The 26,226-nt window shown below is 37.9% G+C and overlaps 2 protein-coding genes across 7 annotated transcripts in view; one reads left to right on the top strand and one right to left on the bottom strand.

Annotated features, from left to right (window-relative positions):
* LOC121863613 overlaps positions 1 to 15,885 on the bottom strand; it is a 48,121-nt gene extending 32,236 nt beyond the window's left edge. For all 3 annotated transcript variants that reach the window (XM_042362348.1, XM_042362349.1, XM_042362350.1), the window contains exons 1-6: positions 15,675 to 15,885; positions 5,067 to 5,163; positions 4,747 to 4,899; positions 2,972 to 3,038; positions 2,433 to 2,694; positions 391 to 619 (exon numbers count right to left, since the gene is read on the bottom strand). In XM_042362348.1, the coding sequence (XP_042218282.1) occupies positions 391 to 619; positions 2,433 to 2,694; positions 2,972 to 3,038; positions 4,747 to 4,899; positions 5,067 to 5,163; positions 15,675 to 15,871 (1,005 nt within the window). In that variant the 5' untranslated portion in view covers positions 15,872 to 15,885. The remainder of the gene's footprint in view (positions 1 to 390; positions 620 to 2,432; positions 2,695 to 2,971; positions 3,039 to 4,746; positions 4,900 to 5,066; positions 5,164 to 15,674) is intronic.
* Positions 15,886 to 16,049: 164 nt separating this feature from the next.
* The window catches only part of LOC121863612 (ubiquitin domain-containing protein UBFD1-like), a 33,843-nt gene continuing 23,666 nt past the window's right edge, over positions 16,050 to 26,226 (top strand). For all 4 annotated transcript variants that reach the window (XM_042362343.1, XM_042362344.1, XM_042362346.1 and 1 more), the window contains exons 1-4: positions 16,050 to 16,127; positions 21,696 to 21,868; positions 22,310 to 22,436; positions 23,811 to 23,962. In XM_042362343.1, coding sequence (XP_042218277.1) covers positions 16,106 to 16,127; positions 21,696 to 21,868; positions 22,310 to 22,436; positions 23,811 to 23,962 — 474 coding nt within the window. In that variant the 5' untranslated portion in view covers positions 16,050 to 16,105. The remainder of the gene's footprint in view (positions 16,128 to 21,695; positions 21,869 to 22,309; positions 22,437 to 23,810; positions 23,963 to 26,226) is intronic.

The raw sequence follows: 26,226 nt of genomic DNA, 5'->3' as shown, positions 1-26,226 counted from the left end.
AATAGACATGATGGCCATTAGACATTACAATATAGATACTGTACAATACATGGTGTACAGTCTAAGCCTTCAGTATGCAAGGAGGCAGCATGGGCGACACTGCACGTGATCATCTACATTTCCCCAACTAGGACGATACAGGATGTCTCAGAAAAATTTATACTTACATAGTGCCTTACAGATTTTCATAGAAATCATGTGCATACTTAAATCACAACAGCAACATTGTCCTCACTTGATGATGTGTGAGGTCTCCCACAGGTGAGAATAAAGGTGTTGCTGCAACACAGTACAAGCATTCATGTGATCTCCATGAAAATCTGTAAGGCACTGTGTGTACATCTTTCTGGGACACCCTGTAGTTAGGAACCTATACACAAGAATGATTACCCTATAATTATTTGCAGTGGTGATCTTAAGACGAGTTGGACGTATTTCCTCTGGTTCCGGTGACCTTCTGAGTCGATAAGCTGGTGACCGTGCTCGTGCCATAATATCAGATCGCATTCCACTTAATCCATATATTGGAGGCTGTGCTGTAGTTAGTCCCATAGATCTATAGGGTGGGCTGCGAGCTGTCAACTTCATCCTTGGAGGCCTCATATCATGCTGCCTAAAACTGTCATGTCCATTAGATATACTGTACAGTATATTGTACTGTACTGTAAACATATAAAATACTTATACAGGAGACCCCCGGGTTACTTACGAACATCCGCCAATACGAGGTCCCATAAAGTCAGCAGTACCTCCCTGTTTGATAGCTGCCTATTACCTTTACACGATTTATTTTTTACTTCCATTTACTGTATTTTTATCATTCTATTTCTTCTTTTCTCTTATATTAAGTGGTTTTATATGTATATAAGGACATAAGCTATGATACGGTGTGATTTTAAACATTGTTCTGTAAGTACGGTATGCACATAGGGTATGTGTTTTGACTTAAGTACATTTACAATTTAAGAACACCTGTAGGAATGGAACTCGTACATAACCCTGGGACTTCCTGTATATGGTAGTTTCTAACAGTATAGCAAATATATAATGATGATGAAACAAGCCTTTCAAACAACTTTGGAAATATAGCACACTGGGTCCTGTTTGGCAACACCTGTTTTATGGATGATTAAAGTTAGCTTAAAATGAGAACACTTTCACGACACTTTATTAATGAATACGTTACTTTAAAATACACCTTTGTGGAAAATCTTTGATGGGGTTTGTCTGCTCTATAATTCACTAAATGACATCATCATAATAATAACAATAATAATAATAATAATAACAATAATACAGTACAGTAATTTTAATAATAATATTAATAACAATAATAATAATAATATTTATATCTGAACTGAACTTTTAAAGCTGAATTTAATCAGTCAAACAACTTCATTCAAACACTGTTAAATTATGACAGGCAAGTTTGAAAAAAAACCTGAGTTGTACCATCATAATGACATGACATTTGTATCAGTTTCACACATGGCTGCTCCAGAGACTACAACAATGGCAAGGGTGTGGTCATCATCCTAGTGAATTCAGGCTCAAAGACTGAGGCTGTAGGGACTTCCTGCATATTGAGTAACTCATATATCAGTGGAAAATAGCTGAAAAGTATTGATGAATGATTTGGTATCTTTGAACAATAAAACTTTGAGCTCAGAGACTTATGGCAAAGCAATCTATAAATTCATCATGAAATTGTATTATACTGTAGTTGGCATTTAATTAATGGCTTAGGTTAATATTTAGAATGAGTAATGGAGTCAAATATCCATTACATTTATTAGTTGCATAATGGTGAAGGTGACAGTTGTGGTGTTATATCTTTCCCACATCTAAGTACAAGACAAATAGAATGGAGTTCTAAGTAACTTGGGAATGTATGTACAGTACAGGTACACTTGTTGACAAAGATAAGTTTATGAAAATAATGTGGAGTATATGTTAAAGAACTTTTGAAAGCCTATGCCACGTTTTCATTTTGTTTTGAAGTTGGAGACAACAAGAAATAAAATGCAGGCAACCTGTGTTTCCCTCCCAACAAATTTACCAAACTTTTAAATGCTGGAGAAATTGGTCGAAGAAAATTAACAAAGTACCCAGAATATACTTTTTGATAGACATAAATAAACACTGTAAGATACAAATATCCCATTCAATAATTGGAAAGATAAATGGCTCTGCTAAATGAGTGGAAGGTAACTTAGATGCTGGCAGCTTGAAAATGAGGAGCTTGTTTAGTGTGGTGGACAGTGTACAGAAACTGATAACACTGCTGACAGTGGTTATACAGTAGCTACATCTTTGTGATACTTCACCTTATATGAATAAATGACTTCAAGGAAAGTTGACAAAGGGAACTGTAAAACAAAAGGAAAACTAATATATAAGCATGAACATCCATCACTGATGTTATACTGTACCTGTTGAGTGCTTGGGTGTATGAAGGGTTATAGAGATCAGCCTTGTCATTCTTGATTGTAACAACATGTGGATTGTTTGGCAGTGGATGATATCGACTGCCATCACCAGATCTTGAGAAAGACTGTGTTCTGCCATTAGAAGGAGGGTTTCTTGGAAAGGTATTTGGCCTTCCCCGAACAATGACATTTTTCGCACCATTATCTCCACCAGATACAGTACGGACCAAAGAAGATCCCTGCATACGTGTCTTGCCTCCTAAATCTGTGGAGAACCTTCATTATTTCTGTATAATAGCAGGTGTTGTCTGTATTTATCAATGTACAGTAAATGCAAGCACAAGTACACATGATAGGGTTGAAACACTAAGAAAGTCATGGAAATTCATTATCATTAACCCAAGCCTAAATATTTATGTAATAAGTGAAGGACAGTGTCTGCAAAAGCTTGAATACTTAAGGGTCAATGTGCTGTTATTTATGATCACAAAATTGTAGTCAATCTAAAATAACTTAAATTAATCTATTTGTCCAGAACTTACCCGATGGACGATTTTCATTTCGGATATTTTTTTCCACCAGGCCAGTGTTCTTCCACGTAGCTGGGGTCTGTAAATTAGAATCACGAATCATCATCTCTGGTTAAAATCAGGTTGGTAGCAAGAAAAACTATAGTATTTTATGGCATACAAGACGAACTTTCTTGTCTGAAAAATGGCAAAAAAATCGGCTGCGTCCTACAAGTGAAGTGTGGTTTCCTGTAGGCTAATTAATCCCCCAGTTGCTGTCTCCAGTAGGCTAAATTCTACCTAACCAAACTCTAGAATTAAAAATATGGTATTGCTTACTTGAACACATTATTATGATTATTTCTAATTAATTAAAGCAATAATTATTGTAAATATAAAAGATGGATTTATAACTACTGCACTGATGATGATAACTCAAGTTGATTAACGTTCATACGGCAGACACCCAACTCTTCAGATACAAATGAAAATTTACATATACATTTATTTTAACATTTGCATCTGTTAACATCGATGCGGCATTGTAGCCAAGTTAGAATTGTCACTGTAACTGCCAGGCTACTGGGCCAGGCTGTGAGGTTTTATGGTTGTTTTCCATCTCGTATTTTTGGGTAGATATACCTAACTTTCTTCATTTATTTTTACTCAGTTACATGAACAGTTGCACACATCATCCGCCATAAATATTGTGAAAAAAAGGTAAAAGAATTAACTGTCATAAAGGGATTACTGTATACATTTCCTTGAACACGAGTTAGCTGGCTCAGTAGGGAGTCAGCATAGGTTTTGTCCCTTCTGGTCTGCGTTGCTATGGTAAATGGCGATTGTATTAAACCTTCACTTGGCCTTTATTTACTGGTTTGGCGATACAGTACAGTATTTTTTGTTGTAACTCATTTATTGGTATTATTTTTATCGATTCCTCACATTTACTTGTATATTGTATATATTTTAAGAAGACTATGGCTACAAGAGGAAAATACACACATTTTTTTCCTAAATACTACCTGCTGAAATAAGGGGTGCATCTTATATGCCATAAAATATGGTACAGTACTTGTTTAGCAATTTTTTTAACATAATGATACGTATCACTGCAAAGTCTATTTTCATAATTTTCAGGCCTGAAAATTTAAGAAAACATCAGATTATCCAAAACAGAATAGGGGCCAAAAACTGCCAACCTTTTGTTTGTGAGGGACATTGTGGTCAGTAAGAGGGTAAGGATGGTTACAACCACTGTGAAAATACAAACCTGAATTTTCTCTTCCATTAAAGTACTTCATTCATTATTATAAACAGGTACAGTATTAATTTATTTGTAACATTATACAATGTAATACAAACTTCTCTTACTTCCTAGCACCACATTTGTGTTCGCCCCACTACTGTACTCAAAAGCAGCACTTTCTCCCCTGACTGCACATCTACAAAGTGTCCTGTCCTTATATTTCTCCATCATACTAAGTATAAATTAATTAAGATTACATGTCACACAAATAAACTAGCAAGTAGAATCCCTATCATGAAAAAAGGAAACCTCATCACCAAACTCTTAACTCAGAAAGCCAGAAAATCTCACACAATTCCCTTTCATCAATGAGCACAATGAGATCATGCAATTCCAGGGGACTCTGGAATCCACATATCATCTGATCCTGACCTTGGTTAAGAAAATCTTAACTCTAATTAGACGACTCAGAATTGGGGCCGCCTTCAGGTCCTAAACTCAAGGCCTTGGGTAAGCAATCATTCTTCATATGTGTAGGTTATACAAATAAACTTACTTTCTTCACTTTGACAGGTGGGGTCTTTTTCCTAATCATGTTGATCTTGTCCCGGGCATCTCCCTGTTTAGCAATTTCTGCGAGGCGGTCACGAGCATCTCGGAATCTGAGTCTCTTCTTTTGGATAATTCTGTTCCTTGCATCACCAACCACCTAGAAGAATTTAAGTTAAAAAATATTTTGTCTATTATAAACACAAAACTAATACAATATTTCTAAAACTTTGCTGAATTCTCAATTAAAACTTCATTTTAAATCAAGATAGTATCATTATACAATTTATACTGAGACATTAAAACTTCACATGCTGTATTACACACCTTGGGCTCAATGACAAGATCTGTCTGAAGTGGCTGACCCAGTCGACCTTTTAAAGGACGACCTTTTCCCATGGTACCGTTAGGATTACCGGAAGGTCTGGAAAAAATACAAAACAATATATTAAATAATTGTTTTAACTTTCAAAACTTTTCCTGACACACTACAGTACAATATGTTGAATTTTTGTCAATGGGGAGAGTTTCAAAGTCTAAAAACAACGAGTTTGGTGAGGCTGTACTTAAAACTTCCCTGTAAACTTTTACATAAAACATACCATGAATTGCATGAAGCAATGTACTTATAGTACTTACCGTATATCTCGGCCTATAAGACGAAATTTGAACCTTAAAAAAATCAGCCCAAAATTAGGGGTCGTCTTAAGCACCGGGTATAAAATTCTTACCTCTTAAACATTGTGGTTTAGCATGCCAAGAGTGGTGATGGAAAACATCGTAAACCACTCACAAAGTCCTACCACTAATTATTTTATACTGAAACTTATATTTGGGAAGCAGGATTAAAAATAAGATTACCGGTACTGTATATTAAAATAATAAAAATGTATTATAAACCTGTCTAACATACCTTAAAAGAACAATATACCCCGGTAATAAACACAGCTATCATCATGCACCCCCCCCCCCCGCCAATTGCCAGTGACGAGACAAGACAGGGAAAGTGACCAGAGGGGTAAGAGGGGCGAGGTAGGGCTATTTTTAGCCGTCTTTGTGTCCGAGGTGGTCAGTTATGCATATCGGTATACTTACTGATCATAATACTTATCCCCTATAAATAATTCATTTAAAATTTATTTTTTTACAAAGAATGTTCAGTAAATGACTGGTTAATTCTTGAAACTACCGACAGTGGTAAATTTAGGATGAGAATGATGAAGACGAAGTCAGGTCAACTGATTCGGAGTTTGATCCTTAATGATCACCATAAATGTATCAGGTCTACAGTGAGTTCTGCTATAACGCGTGTTTTGATAACGCGAATTTGCTCTAACGCGATTTATGAATTCGGAACAATATTTGTAAAACGCGAACGCTTGTTTGCTATAACACGATTTTTGCTTACTATTTCTCCAATTTTGTGGTATTAACTGTGAATATGGTAAAGAAGAATATCTCCAAAAAGCGTTCTGATGATAGAATTCCCGGTGATTATCGTAAAAGAAAGGATATAACACTTGAAGAGAAGCTCGATGTTATCAACCTCAAAATCACCCTTCTCCCCCATCAAGTTACATTCATATTTTTTCAAGGTAAAGTGTTAAATTTACTGTATGATTTCATTATTAGATATGAATGTAACATTTATTTAGACTGTGCTATCCTTTGTGTTAGGCTAACTACTAAATATTTTCGATTTCGAGTAATCTGCACCTAACCCTATTTTCTCCATAAGCCCTGTTATTTCTATTACGCGATTTTCTATAACACGATATTTTGCAAGAACACAATTATCGCGTTATAGCAGAACTACCTGTACTTCACCTACCAGGTATAATGGTAGCCTCCCTTTGTCGCGAAACAAGTTTATAAATTAAAGAAAATACTTGTAGCGTGTTTAATACATTACAGTATATTATAAATAAATAAATAAATAAATAAACAAATAAATCTGTAAATCCATTTCAAGCAAATGGAAAAATTTTACTCGACACCGACATTATAGTTCCAGTTAAATAACAGACGCTTAAGTGACTTAAGTGACGTCACTAGTGTTTATACTACACCAACCGGTAACATTTGATGACATTACTTGAAGTGAGTTGGCCTTATTTTAAAAAACCAAGGATGTGTAAACAGCACTGGTCAATGGGATGGTTGGTAAAGGACTACTGGGTCAGTAAGCTTCCAAGGGTAAGTGTCACATTTGGGGTACTGGTCTTATACAGCGAATAGAGCTCAAAACCTACTTTTTAAATGAAAATTTTTGGTGTCGTCTTATACACCCCATCGCCTTGTAGGCCGAGATATACAGTATAGTCGGCTGAAAATACGGTTTGACCCCAAAAAAATTCCCACAAAAGGTTTCTTAACTGTTTATTGTAGTATCAGGTGTGCTTAATAACATATCAAAAGTCTACCACAGTCCGACCACAAGAAAGATCTAATTTTCAAGATGGAGTCAAAGTTAGCCACCAGATCTTTAAAATGCCTGTTACTCCTTCATTATTCATCCTAGACAAGTAATTTTGGTGCCTAACCCCATGTTTTGGGCATCTAGGAAACCAATTAGCATATTTAACATAGTGTAGTGATTACTGGTAAAAAGTTATAACAAATCCCATAATATATATTTCTGAAAAATGCCTTTGATCTGAACCAGGTTTACAAATAGTCATAGTCACACTCTTCCTCCTGTAAAGGTTGATTATGTGGATTCTCACAGTTTTCAATTTCACATGGTCCACAAGCGGGTGTGCATGGTAGTCCGTATCCTCTGCAACAACAACAACGTGTTCGGCAGGCAGTTGTGCAATTACAGTGGACCATCTGCAGGAGGCTTTCTGGCACAGCAGTTTTCTTGGTCATAACTGGCACAAACTGATTGTCCTCCAGTTTCCATCCCCAATCCACTGCATTCATGTCACTCTCCTTTCCAGTCCACACCATGATCTGGTAATACACCCTAAAGCTATGATATTTAGTCGAGGACTTGGTAGGAGGGAGACGTTCTGGGGTAACAAATGACCTGGCGGAGACAATTTTCTCGATCAAAAGGTTGTAGCGCAAAGAGGCAAGTGAATCGGTACTCTTGCCACCAAACAGAACTGCCATCGCCTTGCTCCCAAGGTCCTCTATGACACTGTTTGCTTGATTTGGGAGCAGAAACGCATTCGCACAGGTCTGAATGGTCAATTCACCATTCACAAGTTTCTGGAACGCTGACTTTTTGCCAACACTGAAAATGCGGGAAGTTGTGTCACATCCTGTGAAAGCGTGGATAAACAGCAACTGAGGACACATGTCACTACCCAGGACTTGTTTCATCTCACTGATGTTGTACACCTTAGGAACTGTGGACTTGTCCGAACGAAAATAGAGGCCCCTATTGTTTGCTTCAGCATAGTAGAGAAGAAGAATGAGCAGGTCTGTATCCTCCCCTATGAAGGTCGTGAGCTGATGCTGTGACGCCTTGATTGCAGCCTTGACAATGTCCATGTCTGCATCTCCTAATGCAATGATAACAGTGCAGCCCTTCTTCTGCAGTTCCTCAGTTACAAGATCAATAAGTCCTTGTTTGTTGCAAGATCTGGAAAGGAAATCATCCTTTCTTCCAACAAACTCAGTTTTTGCATTGAAGCTGATGATCGGGCGGGTGTTTTGCCCACGTCGCTGATGCGTAATGTCTTTGATGGAAGGACCTAAACTACAGCCATCAAAAACTACGGTTGCTTTTCCATAACGGCGTATGGTAAAGTCAGCATACATCCGTGCAATGGCACCATAACTGTCACCCTTTTTCCATGGCAAGCGATGAACCAGGGAACCACTGTCAAGGACATAATGTTCAGTTAGTGGGATAGAATCCATGACAGCTTCTTTTGATTTCTTGCTTGAATACTCAGCAACTGCATGTGCTAGTTGGGGCTTGTCAGCTTTACGAAAGATTTCCTTGGCTTCAAACAGGGCTGTAGGGAATGGGCTGAGCTCATAGCTCATTACATCGTCCAGTGAAAGGTCTTGGGTTTTTGACAGATCCAGAAATCTTTGGAACAGCAGAGCAGGATCAATGGTTCGGCCTTGGGCAAATTTGATGGTGGACTCATATGCGAGGGTTTTTGCCCGGTCTTTCCGTTTGAATGAGATCCCAAAAACAGGTTTTCCAACCATTTTTTCAATAATCTCATTCCCAACAGTCTCATACTCATGCACATTCACATCCTCTTTGGCAACTAAACCAGTAATGATGTTTCTCAGAGATGGGTCTGGAGAAAATGGCATGCATGTGGACAGTTTTTCCTTGATCTTTTCCGGGTCAGAGTGATCTCGTTTCATCCTTGCTTCTGTTGATTCTCGGTGTTGCTCGCTGGTCGTGTAGGTGAGGTCATTGAATTCCTGCATGGCATTGTTGTACTCAGATGTGATGGGTATGGACATGGTCCATAATGCGCACATTTCTTCAGTCATTCCACTTCCATGAGTCAAGCCTCCACTACTCTTTAAGGACCGCATCAGTGTTTGCTCGATCACAAGGTCAGAGCTAAGGCCTGCCCAGCACTGGTTGCTGCGGCGGATCACATGGAAACCCCTAGAAAATTTGTCATATACATCAGGATGTCTAGCCTCGAGTTGGAACATTTCTTGGACATAGAAATATGCAGATTTCAGATAGTGCCCAGTGGCAGCAAATATTGGCAGACTTTTGATATGTTATTGAGCACACCTGATACTACAATAAACAGTTGAGAAACCTTTTGTAGGAATTTTTTTAGGGTAAGGTGTGTATTTTTTCATAAATGCAGCCACCTATTAAGAACGTTCAACTTACAAACTTTCAGAGATACAAACATCATCACTGAGGGGGGTTACCTGCCAGAACAGGTGTTTAATCTGGATGAGATTGGATTATTTTGAAGAAAATTCCAGATAGAACAAACATTACCTAAGAGGAGAAGAGTGAGCCAGGTTTTAAGGCTGTATTAAAGGGAATAACTGTACTAAATATCTATAATCTTTTCATTTTTTACAATATGTTTGGTATCTATAAGAGTAAAGTTGGACTTACAAACAAGCCTCAGGAACGTAACTCGTTCGTAAGTAGAGGAGCACCTGTACTACAATAAAAAAAATCCATTATTTACTAAGTTCCACACACAAAAAAATCTGAAAAGAAATTTCTTTCTTGTAATTTCTTGCAGCACTGGAAAATAATAAGGTGCTGACACAAGCATCTCAAGCTTCCTGTACCAGCCCCAGACAATTCATTAGACATTTAAACTAATATTAACATAAAGTACTGTTCTGTATTAAGAGTAGTTAATTGAGCTAAAAATAAAATATATGTACAGGTGGTCCCTGGGCTATGAAAGGGTTCCGTTCCTGAGGACGTTCTTAAGTCGTAACACATGCTATATACAGAACAATGTTTAAAATCCCAGTATATCATAGCCTAAGTCTTTATATACAGTGACCCCTCGGTTAACGAACTCAATCCGTTCCAGAAGGTCGTTCGTTAACCGAAACCATTGTTTCAATGGGTTTTTGGGTAATTGGTTCCAGCTCACCGAAAATTGCCCAAATTCAACAAAAATGGTAGAAAAGTTCACTTACTTTGAGGTGTGTATGTAGAAGGCTCCTGGATGATGATGATGATGATGATAGGAATTAGAATGGGGGTGGAGAAGGAAGAAGAGAAGGCATTGGGGTGGAAGAGAAGTCACCCCATGGCACCATTTCACCCATAAAATTTTAGTTCTCTTGGTGTATTTCAAGATTATTTTCTTTAAATCAACACTGCACTGCATTATATATTGTCAATATGTAAAATATATTTCAAAATGACCAATAATTTGCTTGGAAACACAGAAAAAAAGAGTTTAGTTGAAGAGAGTCTCAAGCAAGATGTTGCCTCCAGTGAAAACAGAGAGAGACTAACGCCTGTTTGCTGTGTTAACAGGCTGGATGCCGCGCACTAAACTAGTCACTTTACCTTCAATTATGTTCAATAATTGTTAAAATGACTAAAAAATTGAATATTAAACTTTTAAAATTATTGAATAGTATAAACTTCTTGATATTTACTAAAATAGTAAGGAATTTAAGCCCTAGAACTGATTAATGTATTGGCGGACTGATACTAAAGCTGGTTGCCCGGTCAGTGCAAGCGAAAACATGTTGAGGTCAGTTCGTAAGAAATTCGTTAACCGAATTTTTGTTCGTTAACCGAATTGAAGATCCTTATGGAAGGCAGTTCGTTAACCGAAATTTCGTTAACCAAGGCGTTCGTTAATTGAGGGGTCACTGTACATCTAAAATCATTTAATTTAAGATAAAAGAAGAAATAAAATGACAAAAATACAGTAAATGAAAGTAAAAATAAGTCATCGGGTAAATGAAATACAATACTGTAAATATCAAGTTTAACCTCGTTCGTATCAGCGTTCGTTCGTAAGTCAGGGCCCCCCTGTAGCGTTTTATTTATCATGGCTCACAGGATTGCTATGTGAAGCACTGGCAAGATGCTGAGTAAGGGAACACTGAGTTGTTTGATATCCCACTTTGATCTGATGTCAATGGAATGAATAAAATGTTAAATGGATCGGTTTAGTACAGTATTTCTTCTTTGGATAATATACCTCATAAAAATCAAATTCAATGAAAACAAAACATCTCAAAATAAATTTCTCTATGTACAGTACAGTGGTGTTGCTGTTGGGGAGTCACTAAAAAAATTAAAAGGAAGAGCTTGCATAGACGAGTATCCTGCATTCACAAAGCTTACCGTATTTGCCGGCATATAAGACGCATTTATCTTTTTTTAATGTATCACAAATTACCCTGCGTCTAAAGTGCCCGTATTACGGATGGGAGGCTGAGCGCCATAGGAGGAGGTGCCTAGCTAAGGAGTCTGGGATGAGCAGTAGTCCACTAAGCACAAGAATTGTGTTACTAATAATATTACTAATACAGTGGTCCCTCGGTTAATGAACACCTCGATTAACGAATTACCTTCCATAAGAATCTTCATTTCGGTTAACGAAAAAAAATTCGGTTAACGAAATTCTTACGAAAATGTTTCGACATGCTTTGGCTTACTCACCAGCTGGAAGATTAGTCCGCCAATACAGAAATCGGTTCTAAGGCTTACATTCGTTAAAATTGGAGTAAATATCAAGAAGGTTGTACTATTCAATAATTGCCCAAGTTTTATACGTATTAAAATTATTAGTCATTTAACACTTATTTAACATAATTGCAGTACAGGGAACTTGTCCTTGGTGCGCCCATCAGCCACTTCACTCACCCACTAAGGCCTCAGTTTGTCTCTGTTCAGCGGAGGAAACATCTTGTTTGTGGGTCTCTTGAGCACAGAGTATTTTTATGTTTTTACAGTACAATTATTGGTCATTCTGAAATTTATTTAACATATTGACAATGTATAGTGCAGTGTTGATTTAAAGAAAATAATCTTGAATTACACCGAGTGAACTTAAAATTTTATGGGTGAAATGACGGCATCAAGCATGGGGTGATTTCTCATCCACCCCCACTTCCTTCCCTTCTCCCTTCTCCTCCACCCCCACTTCTAATTCCCATCATCATCATCAACCAGGAGCCTTCTACATACACACCTCAAAGTGTACTTTACTGCATTTTTTTTAGTTTGTATGTAATTTTCGGTGAGCTGGAACCAATTTCCCAAAATCCCATTGAAACAATGGTTTCGGTTAACGAACGACCTTCTGGAACGAATTGTGTTCGTTAACCGAGGGACCACTGTAATAAAATACTGAAAAACAAGCCAAATTATCACAATCTTTTATAAAAAACTTACGGCAAATTTGCCAAGACGTAAATAATGGCTTACATTGGCTTAACAGCAAAGGGAAGCTCACAACATCTCACTGTACCTCCTTCTCCAGCATACGTAACCCACACCAGATACATGTCTTACATTATTTAACGACTGTATTACCTTTAAGAAACATTTGTTTATTATCTAAATGAAAAATAACCCCAGAAAGATTAAAGAAATGTTAACAGAAAGCTCAGCCGCCAGTCAGCCATTTGCAATGAGTCGATGACGCCAAAACAATAGCAATGGCCGATCACAGCAACACAAAACATCACAGCCCAAAATACGAGTTTCACATCCTGACGGTAATTCTCTTGACCAAAATATAAACAAGCCACACAGCTGCTCTGATCAGAGGTAGAGTTGGGTTAGTATAATGATACTATATACAGTATGATTTTCTACTTGATTCCAGTATATATTGTATTTACATGCACAAAATCATATGTTTTCCCCTACAAAACCACTTTCAATAATTGTATGACGAAATATACTAAAAAAAAATTTCCACAAAATATCCTTGTAAAATAGGGGCGAGTCTCATATGCCGGCAAATACAGTATGTTAAAATAACAATGTTCACGTGTGTGGTTTTGTTTTACAGATAATACAATTTGAGATAAAAATATTTAAATCCTTTCTTTTACCCAATAATATCAATACACCAAATAGCAACTGTAAGTGTACGAGGTCTTCAGTTATCTTTAATGAACGATGACTATAACTACCTAACCTAACCCCAAGGTACACCAGGCCACTGACCCACATTGGGGCCTAGGGGGCAAAAATGTAATAGTAATAATAATAATAATAATAATAATAATAATAATAATAATACTAATACTAACACTAATAATAATAATTCATAGTAAATTAAATTTTTAATAAAAAATAAAAAATTGAAAATAAAGTAAAGATAATAATGATGATGATAATAATAATAATAATAATAATAATAATAATAATAATAATAATAATAATAATAACACTAATAATAATAAGAAAGAAAAAAAAATCAAAAGTGAGAAACAATATACTGTACATACTGTATGTATGTTGTGTTGTCAATAGTAATACAGTAGAAACAATTGAGATCAGCAACCTGAGACTTGATCACATAAGCAGCAGGGTCCATCATTAGACAACACATTATTCTTCTAATATCTTCCCATGCAGTAGTACAGTATTTTGTTTCTCTTTCAAGTACCAAACTAAATTATTTCATTGAAACAACATTTCGATTTAGTGCGAATTCGGTTTAAAGTGATCTCTCTTGGAACATATCTCGTGTTATATCGACGTTCTATTGTACAATTATCGTTTCTCACTCTTGATCTTTTTTTTTCCATTTTCGTATTTCTTTATGGTTCTTTATTATTAATTTTATTATTTGTATATATTTTTTGTATAATTTTATTTTATTTCATTTTTTTTAATTATTATCATTACATTTTTGCCCCCAGGCCCTGATGTGGGTCAGTGTAAGAATCGTCGAAGGTGGAGTTAGAGGAGAATAAGGTGCCAAAGAGATTGGCTTTATCAATAGGGGTGTTGGCTATAGAGTTATCAAGTCGGAAAAGAGGAGGAACAGAGGGAGTGCACAAGTTATTAAAGAAGTTTTTGGCTAAGGACCAGAAAGATTGGTAATGTAAGAGAACACCGCTACCACCAGAAGGAGTTGTTCAATTTGGGTCATCTTTTCCACAGATGTTCTTATCACTATAGTAAATATTTTAAACGATGTGGCATTTACTAGAACCTGACCTAAACAATCAAAGATACCTACCTAACATTACTTAACTTCCTAGTTAGATTTAATTGACTGCGGCTGCCCCCCGGCACATGCGTGGGAGGTAAGCGAATGGGGTCCGACTAATTACCCAAATGTAGCCGCAATGAAGTCAAATAATGGTCCTACATGAATAAATCGGACTGCCAATCACTTCTCGACTGGTATTTGGTGTCACGAAGTCACAAAAAATTGGTAAACTTAATTTAATCTGAGTTAATAGATCGAGTACATGTACCTAACCTAACCTAACACAACTCAGATTAAATTAAGTTTACCAATTTTTTGTGACTTTATGACACCAAATAATAATTGAGAAGTGATTCACAGCCCGATTTACACATGTAGGACCATCATTTGACTTCATTACGACTACATTTGGGTACATTTGGGTAATTACTCGCTTCCTCGGTACATGCACGCGATCTATTAACTCAGATTAAATTACGTTTTCCAATTTTTTTTTACTTTGTGACACCAAATACTAGTCGAGAAGTGATTGGCAGTCCGATTTATTCATGTAGGACCATTATTTGACTTAATTGCGGCTACATTTGGGTACATTTGGGTAATTAGTCGGACCGAAGAGAACGTACGAACACACACAATTTGAGCAAAAGCGTAGGGGCAACAGGTGCTCTGATTTTATTCTTTTTAAAATTCAATAACTTCCTAATGATCAATTTGTGACGGAAGTGTAATACTGTATAAAAAAATCTGTGGTTGCTGTAAACTGCAACATTACCGTTTTACGAGAAAGACAATCATTCTATCCATTTAATACATATCCCTGGTCCTTCCACTTCTAACTAAGGTATTGTACTTGAGACATGGCATGCCCCCCATAGTTTTAAACTGATGAAACATTTAGGTTAGGTTAGTTTAAGCTAGGCCTACCGGGGGTCCAGGGGAGTTAGGTTATATGAATCGTTTTCGTCTTCTCCCCCACCTAAAAACCCTGATTTCTTAGGTTCTCCCCCATTATTGTGTGGGGGGCAAAAACGAGCAATTTCTGTCAAAAATTAAGGTCAGATTCGCTTAAAATACACCAAAATATACTGGAACAACATATTGGTTAACCCCTAAGGTCTCATGTCAAGTAAAAATGCCCTATATTTTGTTGTAATTTTGCCCCATCAACGTATTTCATCTAACATTATCCTGAACAACTTTTAAGAAAAGTTTCTTATAAATAACGAATAAGCTGGAAGGAAATGCTGACCTGAAAGATTATGTGACTTAATACAAGAGAAGGAGTGTGGTGCTCTAGGTGGTGCTCCAGTCATACCTGCTTCCCTGTTGGGCTCCTAGACGTATTTTTCTCTTCTTGATGAAGTCGTCGAGGCTGGTGTCTGTCCCTTTACCGTGTTGGACGTCCTCACCTCCGCCAGAGTATGTTATTTTCCTCTGTTTAATGATCTGGTCCAGGCTGGAGTCCGTGACTTTCCGTTGGGTGATGATATCATCCAGAGTCATGTCGGCCATGTTTGTTTGTCACCAGTCAACTGAGGGTAGTTTACAACTATCTTAATTGTAAAAAAAATACCTGATTAAATTATTATCATATCTAATAAATATCATCATGGGTAAATGGTTAAATTGAGTAGTATTAAGGATATTTAATACTAAGGAGGAGATAAGTGCTCATGTGATTGTTGTTGTTTTGGTGAGCAGGACAACGCATTTTGGCCCTGGACTCACCGCGTCACATTACTCATAATGTCCAACGAAGAAAAGGAAGGTGATTATGGAACAAGATAATAACTTTTTATTCTCGGTATATTTGATTCCATGTCAAATGTCGTTTGGACCAAGATATATGACGTATCTACGTTGATAAAGGGAGTTATTGCAACATGATTTCATGCCAAGGAAATCAGCTGTTTCATGACAAGGCACATGGACAGGTGACGTTGGCTGCCTTACCAACACCCAACCTTTCCTACTACTTATCAAGAATTTTCTTTATAACTTTAGAATAATTCTTTAGTACTCTGAAACCTTAATCATCTTGCTGGTATTTTCTAGAAGGAAATGAAGAACTATCCACTTAGTTGGCAACTAAATAGTTCAGTTATCTTTGGCAGAACTTCCAGTTGTAGTTAAAAGCATGGTAATATTGCAGTAAACAGCAAAGTATCACATTTAAACTACTGATGCTTTGTATTTAGGTAGCTGTTATTTCCTAAACAAAATATGGCGGATGACACCAAAATAGGGCTGCAGATTAATTCAGGGCAGGATGCAAATGCACTACAGGAGGATTTAAATAAACTGCAGGAGTAGTCAGAAAAATGACAAATGAAATTCAACACCAGCAAGTGCAGCGTACTGAATATTGGAAGAACAAATACTATCAATGTATACAGCCTTAACAACATCAACCTAGAGAAGTCGACTTGTGAAAGAGACTTAGGGGTACTTGTAAGCCCGGACCTACGGCCTAGAAAACAGTGCGTTAATGTTCGAAATAAGGCAAACAGAGTATTAGGTTTTATATCTAGACATGTAAGTAATAAGAGTGCAGAGGTCTTATTACATCTATATGTTGCGCTAGTCAGGCCGCACCTCGATTGTGCTGTTCAGTTTTGGTGCCCTTATTATAGAATGGATATCAATTCACTGGAGTCAGTGCAGCAAAGAATGACGAAAATGATTCCGGTACTTAGAAACCTTCCATATCAGGATAGGTTAAAGAAACTTAACTTGCATTCCCTAGAAAGACGAAGAGTGCGGGGAGATATGATAGAAGTATTTAAGTGGGTGAAAGGAATCAATAAAGGCGATATAGATAAAGTTCTTATAATATCCGGGCAGGATAGGACTCGTAGCAACGGATTTAAGTTGGATAAGTTTAGGTTTAGGAGGGAGATAGGAAGGAACTGGTTCACAAATAGGGTGGTGGACGAGTGGAACAAGCTTAGCAACTTTGTAGTAAGTGCTGAAATGCTGGAAAGTTTTAAACGGAGGCTAGATAGATTCATGGATGATAGAGAGTGGTAGTAACTCTCGACAGGAGCTGCCATGCACAGGCCAACCGGCCTATTTGAGAAGCTACTGCAAAGTAATTTAAGTAATGTTGAACACATGGGTACTGACCACATCACATACCAAATATAATTTTTTTTTTTTTAATTCTTGATGAAAAGAATCAAATCCTCAAGTGTATACAGGGAGGATGAATAATCAAGATGTAATGTGTGACAGAAATCAGTTTGGAGGTATTTTGAAAAGTTATATGCATATAACCTGATAAGTCTCTAGCACCCAACAAAAAACACTCAAAGCTGTTGAAGGAATGTGTGTGTCTTGGTCAAGTTGCTTTACCAGCACCTTCATAAGTCACCTAAGTGAGGGAAAGGTTCCAACCTACAGGGAATCTACAGAAGTAATACATTATGGTATTGTTTTAGTGTCAGTCATCTGGGGAATCTTAGGAATTTAACTATTGGAATCTGTAGTTTAGACAATTCTTAGACACTTGGCCCCTAGTTAGGAGGTTCGGTTAGGTCATTTGCGAGGGAAACGTCATAAAAGAAAAGTGTTTTTGAATTGTCTAAACTATTGATTGCAAAGATAAAATTTCTAAGATTTCCGTGTTGTACAAAAGTAAAACTTTACCTACATTATATATACATCTTTATAACAGGAATTGGTCAAAATGAGAATTACAGTATTGTACGGGGTAGTGTTTTTAACATGTTTACCTTAAAGGGTGTTTGATTTAATATTGAGTTGTTTATAACCCAGTAACATTGTTTAACATCAGGGAGTTCTTATCTTAGTATGTTTGGAACCTGACAATGATTTTGTTACACTACAAACTGTTCTAACTCTGTACCTTTCTCTTCCAAACTGAACCATTTTAAATATTAACCAATGTGGTTATCCTAATTAAGAAAGTACAGAAATATGATTCGAATAACATTAAGGCAAGTATAGTACAGTCAATCTTGTTATCATTATGCACATTCCTTTTGGGTAATATTAGTTTCATTATTTCTTTGGAGTCACCTTTACACAAGTTCAAGTAGAATAATTCTGCCCCATACTCAGTGTGCAGTACAGAAATAGAGAATGTGTAAATCTGAGATTATTACACTACAGTATTTTCATATTTTATTGGCCCTCTTAAAATGCTCAAATATGATGGACTAATTTGAAACGTTTTTGTTCTGAGGTAGGTACTGTACAGTACAGTACAGTAATCTTTCATGAGTATTGTACAGTACTTGATCTACTGAGTATTCAAATTATCTTTATGCGAGACCGACAGCAGAAACATGGTAGCTGCCACTGTTATTTTCCCATTCTCCATATAATTAATCACAGGAGTTACCATTTACCAATACCCTAACCCCTTGTGTAAGAACACATGGCACCTCTCACTGGGTCTCCAGCCATATTTTCAGTCTGTCTCTTATGGCTACAGATTCACATAAAACTCTTTTTTTTTTCTTCATATATCTTGTTTCTGTACAGTGATTAATAATATTATTATTATTTTTATTTTTTTTTATTTTTTAGCAAAATCTGTGCATTGCATTTTTGACGGGGCAATTGTTTTGTTGTTATCAAAACAGTAAAATTACTGGACACCTTAATAATGCTTTCACCCTGTCCAACATATTCCATCTTTTGATCACCTGAAGATTAGCCACCCAAACCCATCCAGGTTGTGTGAGGGTGATTGGTCTTACGGTAAAATAAGCTGAAGGGTAAGTTCTCACAAGCCTAGAAATCTGTTAAAGAAAAGTGGAGTGCAATCCTTAACCAGCTGTCTCTTAACCAGAAATTTAAATAAGTAATTGTATTTTGGAGCTAAGGTGTTCCTAGTGCCTGGTTACCCACTAAAAAAAAATTATTCCACACCGCCACACTTAATCCTAGAATTTGTGTTGGTGCTTTGATACAACTGAATTTTCTCGTGATATGATGTTTACCTGTGGATGGTGCTGATTGGTTGTCAAACAGCTTCCCAGGTACTGAAGGTACAATATGCTGTCATAGGTTGCTTCTCACCTCTTGTGTTGGCCTTTTGTATCCTGTCTCCCTACCTTAAGCCGCAGTCTCTGTCTCCTGCTGCTGTGATTGCTTAAATATTTGACGTACACTGTAGTGATAATTTTACCCTCATGTTCTGTGCCTGATAGGAGATAGGGTATTGGTGGTACAGTGCAGCGGTAACACATATATCTCTTAGTTTTGTTTCTTGGGTTCATTTCTCAGCCGAGGACAGATGTGAGAAAGGTGTTTTCCAGTGTGACGCTACTAAACATTGCAGGTTTTCTCCCGTTACTCTAGTTTCCTCCTGTACTAACCCGAGACGATAAAGGTCATGACGAAGTAACAAAAACTAGACTAATTAGCCAAATGGCTAATAAGCTGACAAGTGGTAAGATAATTAAAAATAAATAAAAAGTGCCGGTCTAGCCTTCAGGTAGGAAAGGTGTGACAAAAGAAGTAGTTGACTGAACATAAAGCTTAAAATCATGGAGAAACTAGTGGTGTACAATAGCAGTGTGTGATGTTTAAAGATTGACAATGCTAATTGACCTTTTTATGTACTGTATACTGTATCTTCCAATCCCACTTACTGTATATGAAAGTACAATACAATGGGTGTAATGTTCACTGCAATACTTAATTTTTCCTTTGTTTATTTTTCAACACACTGTTTTCTTCATTTTCTTCAGGTTTATGTTTATTTTTTATGGTTACAAAAGTAAGATGCAGAAACTTGCATGAATAAAAAGAACTACTTAGTACAGTTAGACTTTTGTCTGATTAGCAATCATTTTCAAGTAACCAGAATTTTCCCTTAACCGAACCTATCAGACTGGCTGAACACCAATTAATCTGGTTAAGGGAGACAACTGTACAGTAAATACAAAGTGGATGAGAGGCAAGGGTCCTGTAGCAGTGAGGAGGGAGTAAATTTTCTATCAAGAGGAATAATGAATAGGGAGAAAGCAACAAAAGCCTTGGATGCCATGAAATTTCAAATCCAATTTTAATACTGTACAGTACTGTATACGGTACACTACAGTATAGGCTCACATGAATATTTGACACACCAACTTATTTAACTATGAATTTACACACTTAAAGCTAATCTAACCTAACCCAACCCTCACAAGTACTGGTAGTTTAATCATCAGGTGAAATAACCTGGCATGCCCAATCATCTTGTGATCCATTGTATTTATACCCTTAAATAGCTTTATACATCAATTGGTGCTGCTCGATTCACTGCTAACCACATCAACTGACAGGCGGATCCAAGAATATCAAAAGGGGGTTGCAAGAAGTTGTGGGTGGGGGAACATGGCGAGCATTGCGAGCCCACCCAGCTATTTTTGGGGGAGGAGACACTTAAACCCCCAGAATTTTTTTTAAATGTGACCAATATCTTGGGTATTTTGAGGCCATTTTGAAGCCATGTACACTTGATATTATGAGATACAGTATTCTGAAGTTGATAGTAATTACCTTTTACTATACTAAAATGCCTGAGTACAATACTGCATTAAGGGAAAAGTATTGGAATTTTCTGATGAAAAGGGGGGTCTGGACCCCAGGATCCTCCCCTGATTGATGTTTTGTGGTACGATTTAAAATCTGCGCAGTATATCATCACTCTGAGTGATGCAATGTAATCAGTTGGGTAGCCCTGAGTGGGTATCTCCTTTCCCTCTCAGTCATTGCTTTGTTTTACATCATGAAAGACACCTGCTCCTCAACCTCTCCCAGTGTAGGTACAGTACCAAGTGTAAGTGTCCCATGTATCTTACATGATCAAAAGGACAAAGAAATTTAGAATGTGATTGTTGCCGACCATGTGCTGCAGAATATTTTAGGGAGTTTCAAACCCTAGAAGAAGATTGTAAAGTGTTCAGAGTGTAAATAATGAACTGGATATAAAAATGTATACTCTACTGTATACTGTACTTAGTGTGAATAAAATGCATCGTTACACAATTATTTTCGTAATTATAAATAATACTTGTGCCATGGAACTTTATTGTAAAGTGTTGTAAAGGAAGCTTGTGGAACCAACTAATGAGCCTGTCAGCCATACTAAAACAAAAGTAATCATCTCATATTGTGTTTTGCATGTACTGTACTGTACAGTACTGTATATTAACATTTATACCCTTGTATAAAGTTAATGTTAAAATTTAAAAAGTATTTCTTTTTTTTTTGCGCAGCAGAGGTAGCCATAGATTTGTATTGCCCAGGTTAAGTGATAATATTCAATTGTAGATGTTACACTTGGTATGTTATACAAATACCTCCTTTCTTGCAGTGACCAGTAGTGATGATAAGTCTAACAGTAAGGAGTGTGAAAGTAGCAAGACTCCAGCAGATAGTTCTTGTGAAGCTGCCAGCCCAACTGATGGTGTGGTCACAGACAACCAGCCACAAAGTTCAGAAGAAGCAGTACATCCTGACACCAATGAGGTCAAACCAGATACTCAGGTAAGTGTTAAACATACACTACACACCAGATCTTTTGATATATTGTTTTAATGTATGTGGCAAAAATTCAGAATTTTTTTGTTGAATCTCTTCCCCATAAACTTTTTATTGCGAATGTTTGTTTGTGTGTGTGTAGCTATGTGTAATCAAAGGTTTTTTCAGTTATTCGCACATTTTGATTAATTCACAATATTTTAATATAATTTGTCTTATTTATTATTACTTCATTCTGTTACCGTTTACATTTGTCTTGCATGTCTCCCTATTATTTCCCTCTTGGTCTTCAAAGTCTAAGAATCCCTGACCCATCTCACTCATGACTGGGGAACCATAAAGTTTTTAAACTAATACCGTGTTATAACTTGTTTTATGTTGTATACAGTATGTATTTTATTACCAATCATATTTTTATTAACTCTCGCCTTCTCTTCGTCCCACCAGTCAGAAGCACTACCATCGGGGGAAGCGGTAAGCTTTAAATTGGTCTACAATAAGACGAAGTATGATATAGAATTTCCTTTAGATGGCACAATCAAGCAATTGAAGGAGCATCTCAGTTCTATAATCAGTGAGTATTATTTAACCCTTACATGGCGTGCATCATCAGTGGAAGTTTCATGTTCCTACTGTTTAATTTTTGAGCACATGGGGTGGAGTAGGGAATCCTTATCCACCAGTCATCAAGTTTTTGTGTACTAGTTAAGTTTTCTCTTGCACTTTGACTGATTTTATTAAAGGAGATACTTGTGCATTTGTTGGTAATCCTGAATGACTATTACTGTACTTCATATTCGGGATTACCTGAGGATTTGCCCCTAATCACCCTAATGCTACCTGCGGGTAAGGTTGGGTTATGTTAGACTAGGTTAGGTTGTTGTTGGGTAAGGCCAGGATAGTGTTAGGTTGGACCAGGATAGTGATGGGTTAGGTCAGGTTAGTGATGGGTTAGTCCAAGCTAGTGTTAGGTTAGACCAAGTTAGTGTCAGGTTAGACAAGGTTAGTGGTAGGTTAGGTCAGGTTAGGCTAGTGCTGGATTAGGTCAGGTTAGGCTAGTGCTGGATTAGGTCAGGTTAGTATTAGGTGAGATTAGGCTAGTGTTGGATTAGGTCAGATTAGTGTTGGGTTAGGTGAGATTAGTGTTAGGCTAGTGTTGGATTAGGTCAGTTTAGTGTTGGGTTAGGCCCGGTTAGTTTTAGATTAAGTCAGGTTAGAGTATGGTTAGGTCAAGTTAGTGTTGGGTTAGGCCGGATTAGTGTTAGGTTAGTTTCGTGTTGGGTTAGGCCAGGTTCGTGTTAGGTTAGGTTAGTGTTAGATTGAGTCAGGTTAGGGTCGGCCAGGTTAGTAATTCATTAGGGTTTGTTAATCTTTAGGTGAAATAAGTTGGAGGAGGTGCGGCAAAACTTTAGGTGATCTTACATTTGCTTTTCATCACTTAACCAGTTTATTTGTCGTTCCTGAGTGTTAATTGTCAGGTAGAGAATTGAATTGCCGTGGGTGTAGGGATACTGTGAGCCCTGTATTCTTAGATTTGCTCCATCTTATATAATTGACTCTGTATTGCTTTCATGATGCAAAAATTAAGTTAGGTTGGTTGGGTTAGGTTAGGTTAGATCAGAATTGGGTTAGGTTGGTTGGGTTAAGTTAAGCTGGCTGGGTTAGGTTAAGCTGGTTGGGTTGCATTAGAATAGAATTGGGTTAGGTTAAGCTGGTTGGGTTAGGTTAGGTTGACTGGGTTAGGTAAAGCTGGTTGGGTTGAGTTAGATTAGAATTAGGGTAGGTTAGGTTGGTTGGGCTGGCTGGGTTAAGTTAGGTTGCAGTTTTAATGGAAAAGTCTTGCATTCGTAGAAAAAATATATATTTTGGATGATTCTTTTACACCTCCTCTTAAGACGGGGGTAGTAATTATGCTCCTAACTTAACTCTTCCTTTTTAACCTTCTCAGATGTATTACCAGCGATGCAGAAAGTGATGATCAAGGGACTGGCAAAAGATGAGAAGACTCTGAGGGAATTGGGAGTGACAAAAGGTGCTAAGGTGATGGTAGTGGGGTCCAAGTTAGATGATGTTGTTAATGTCAACACCCCAAAGTCAGATGTAAGTCTTGAGTTCATTGTTTTATTGTACCGTCGTCTGGATAACATGGTGCTGGTTCATTGTAGTGTGTGTGTGTGTGTGTGTGTGTGTGTGTGTGTGTGATAATAATTAATGGTTTATTTAAAGAGCATGGCAGCTGAAAGGCTGAAAATATACAGTTACATAGTTGGGGAATAGGTCTCATGATTTACAAATAATATACAAGTAACATAAGTGGTACAAATATGATATATAATAACTAGGTGGGGAGAAGCTCAAACTACAGGGCAGTTCAACATAGTGACAGTGCAAAAAGTAAGATTGACTGGGAGTAAATACACTGGTTGATTACAAGTTATTGATAATTTTTACAATGGTTGGGACTGGGCTGTTCTTAAAGCGATCAGTTCATGCTCGGATGGGCTGGATGCGGTTGTGGTGTCGAACAGCAATTCTTGGACGAGGGATCTCGGATGGTAGTAGGAGCCGGTGTCGAGGATGGTGCAGAAGCTTCTCACCAAATTTGCAGATGAGGTCGTGGTGATGGTCAGTGAGGGCCGAGAGGGTCAGTGTGTTGAGCGCTTCTTGATATGTGGAATAGGAGGGGGAGAGAATAATCTTGCATGCCCTCTTTTGCGCTTTTTCTAGGTGTTTACGTTGTGTGGCGTTTAGGGAGGAAGACCAGGTAGGGGAGGCATAGGTGAGCTTGGGAAGTATGAATGTTGAGTAAACACTGAGGAGCTCGGGTGCAGGAACTCCGAGGGACTTGAGTCAGCGGAGGAGGTGGAGACGGAAACTGGAGGATTTGACAACTTCACTGACGTGTGGTTTCCAATTTAGTTTGTTGTCTATGGTGATGCCGAGGAGCTTAGTGGAATCTACAACCAGGAGTGTGTTGGGACCTAAAGTAATGGAAGGGGGTGGGACAACGTCGGAGGAGAGGTTGATGTGCTTAACTATGGTTGATGGTGATGTGGTTGTCGGTGGCCCAGTTTTGGAGTCTGTTCAATATATCCTAAAGGGTGGTATAGTCGGGAGCAGAATTGTTGATGCTGATCCCACTGGTGGAGTCGTCGACTAATTTCCAGCGAGCAGGGGTTTCTCTTAGGGCATCATTGATAAGCATAAGGAATCATAGTGGTTCCCATCTTGGTGCCTTGGGGGACGCCACAGGTGAGTGACTGAAAGGTGGAGACAGCCCCTCGGAAGCGTACAGCTTGGCGTCGGTTACTGAGTAAGTCTGTAAGCCATGGTATAAGACTTCTTCGAAACCCGAGATCGATAGCTTTGTTGATGATTAAATTGTGGTTGACTAGGTCGAATGCCTTAGTAAAGTCAATGAAGTTCAGCTGTCAGCTACAGACGTTTTTCGTTTCTCCAGACGGCGGTATATGTAGTCGAGAAAGCTGAAAAGACAGTGAGTGGTGGAGGAAGTTTTCATATTACCAAATTGCTGAGGATCTACAGCTCCTGCAATATCTGCATAAGCCCAGTCGAACACAAAACCTTCACAGATTAAGCTGGGTATTGGGGTAATTGCAATGGGTCGTAGCTGATATAAGGATTGTGGGCTGGTTGACTTGGGCACTGGTGACACATAAGAAGTCTTCCAGTCAGCTGAGCATCTGGCTTGACTGAGGGAAGCATTGATGATGGAGCAGAGGGGTTTAGCAAGCTCCGGGGAGAACTCCTTGAAGAGTTTCATTGGTAAGTCAATGGGGGTGGTGGAGCGTTTTAACTTCAGTTTGTCCAGACGTTTTGCCACTTCAAATTCTTCTACTAAGTCAGTGGGAAAGGGGGCTGGTAGGTAAGCAGGGAGATTGGTTGTGTCAAGCCTGGGGAGCGTCTGGCATATAGTAGCGAAATGGTTATTTGATTGCTCAGCTGCGTCAACATTAGTGAGATGGCTAAGGAAGGGGAGGGGGTGTGTCTTATTGTTTAGTCCACAGGGTTCTTTAAGCTTACCATACCACTGACTGACGTTGGTCTGCTTCAGGTGTTGCAATTTGGTTGGGTAGTGAGACTTCTTTGCAGTGCGTATTTCGCGTATGACTCGGTTGTGGTCATTGAGATAAAAGGCTCTGTCTCTGTTGCATAAGTCTTTTGATCCAAGGTGTGATCCAGGGCAAATCAGCTGGGTGAGATCTGACGGACTTCTCGGGGAAGAAGTGGTGGTGAGCTTCCGTGGTGGTGATGGTATAATTTATCCATTTGGTGTCCACGTCATCCACACTGAGTACTTCAGTCCAGGGATGGTGAATTATCCACTGCCCGAAGAGACGCAC

This window comes from Homarus americanus, unplaced genomic scaffold (assembly GCF_018991925.1).
Source record: "Homarus americanus isolate GMGI-L3 unplaced genomic scaffold, GMGI_Hamer_2.0 scaffold41366, whole genome shotgun sequence".
Lineage (NCBI taxonomy): Eukaryota > Metazoa > Arthropoda > Malacostraca > Decapoda > Nephropidae > Homarus > Homarus americanus.
Note: the sequence above shows the minus strand (reverse complement) of the source record. Positions and strands in the feature narration are given on the sequence as shown.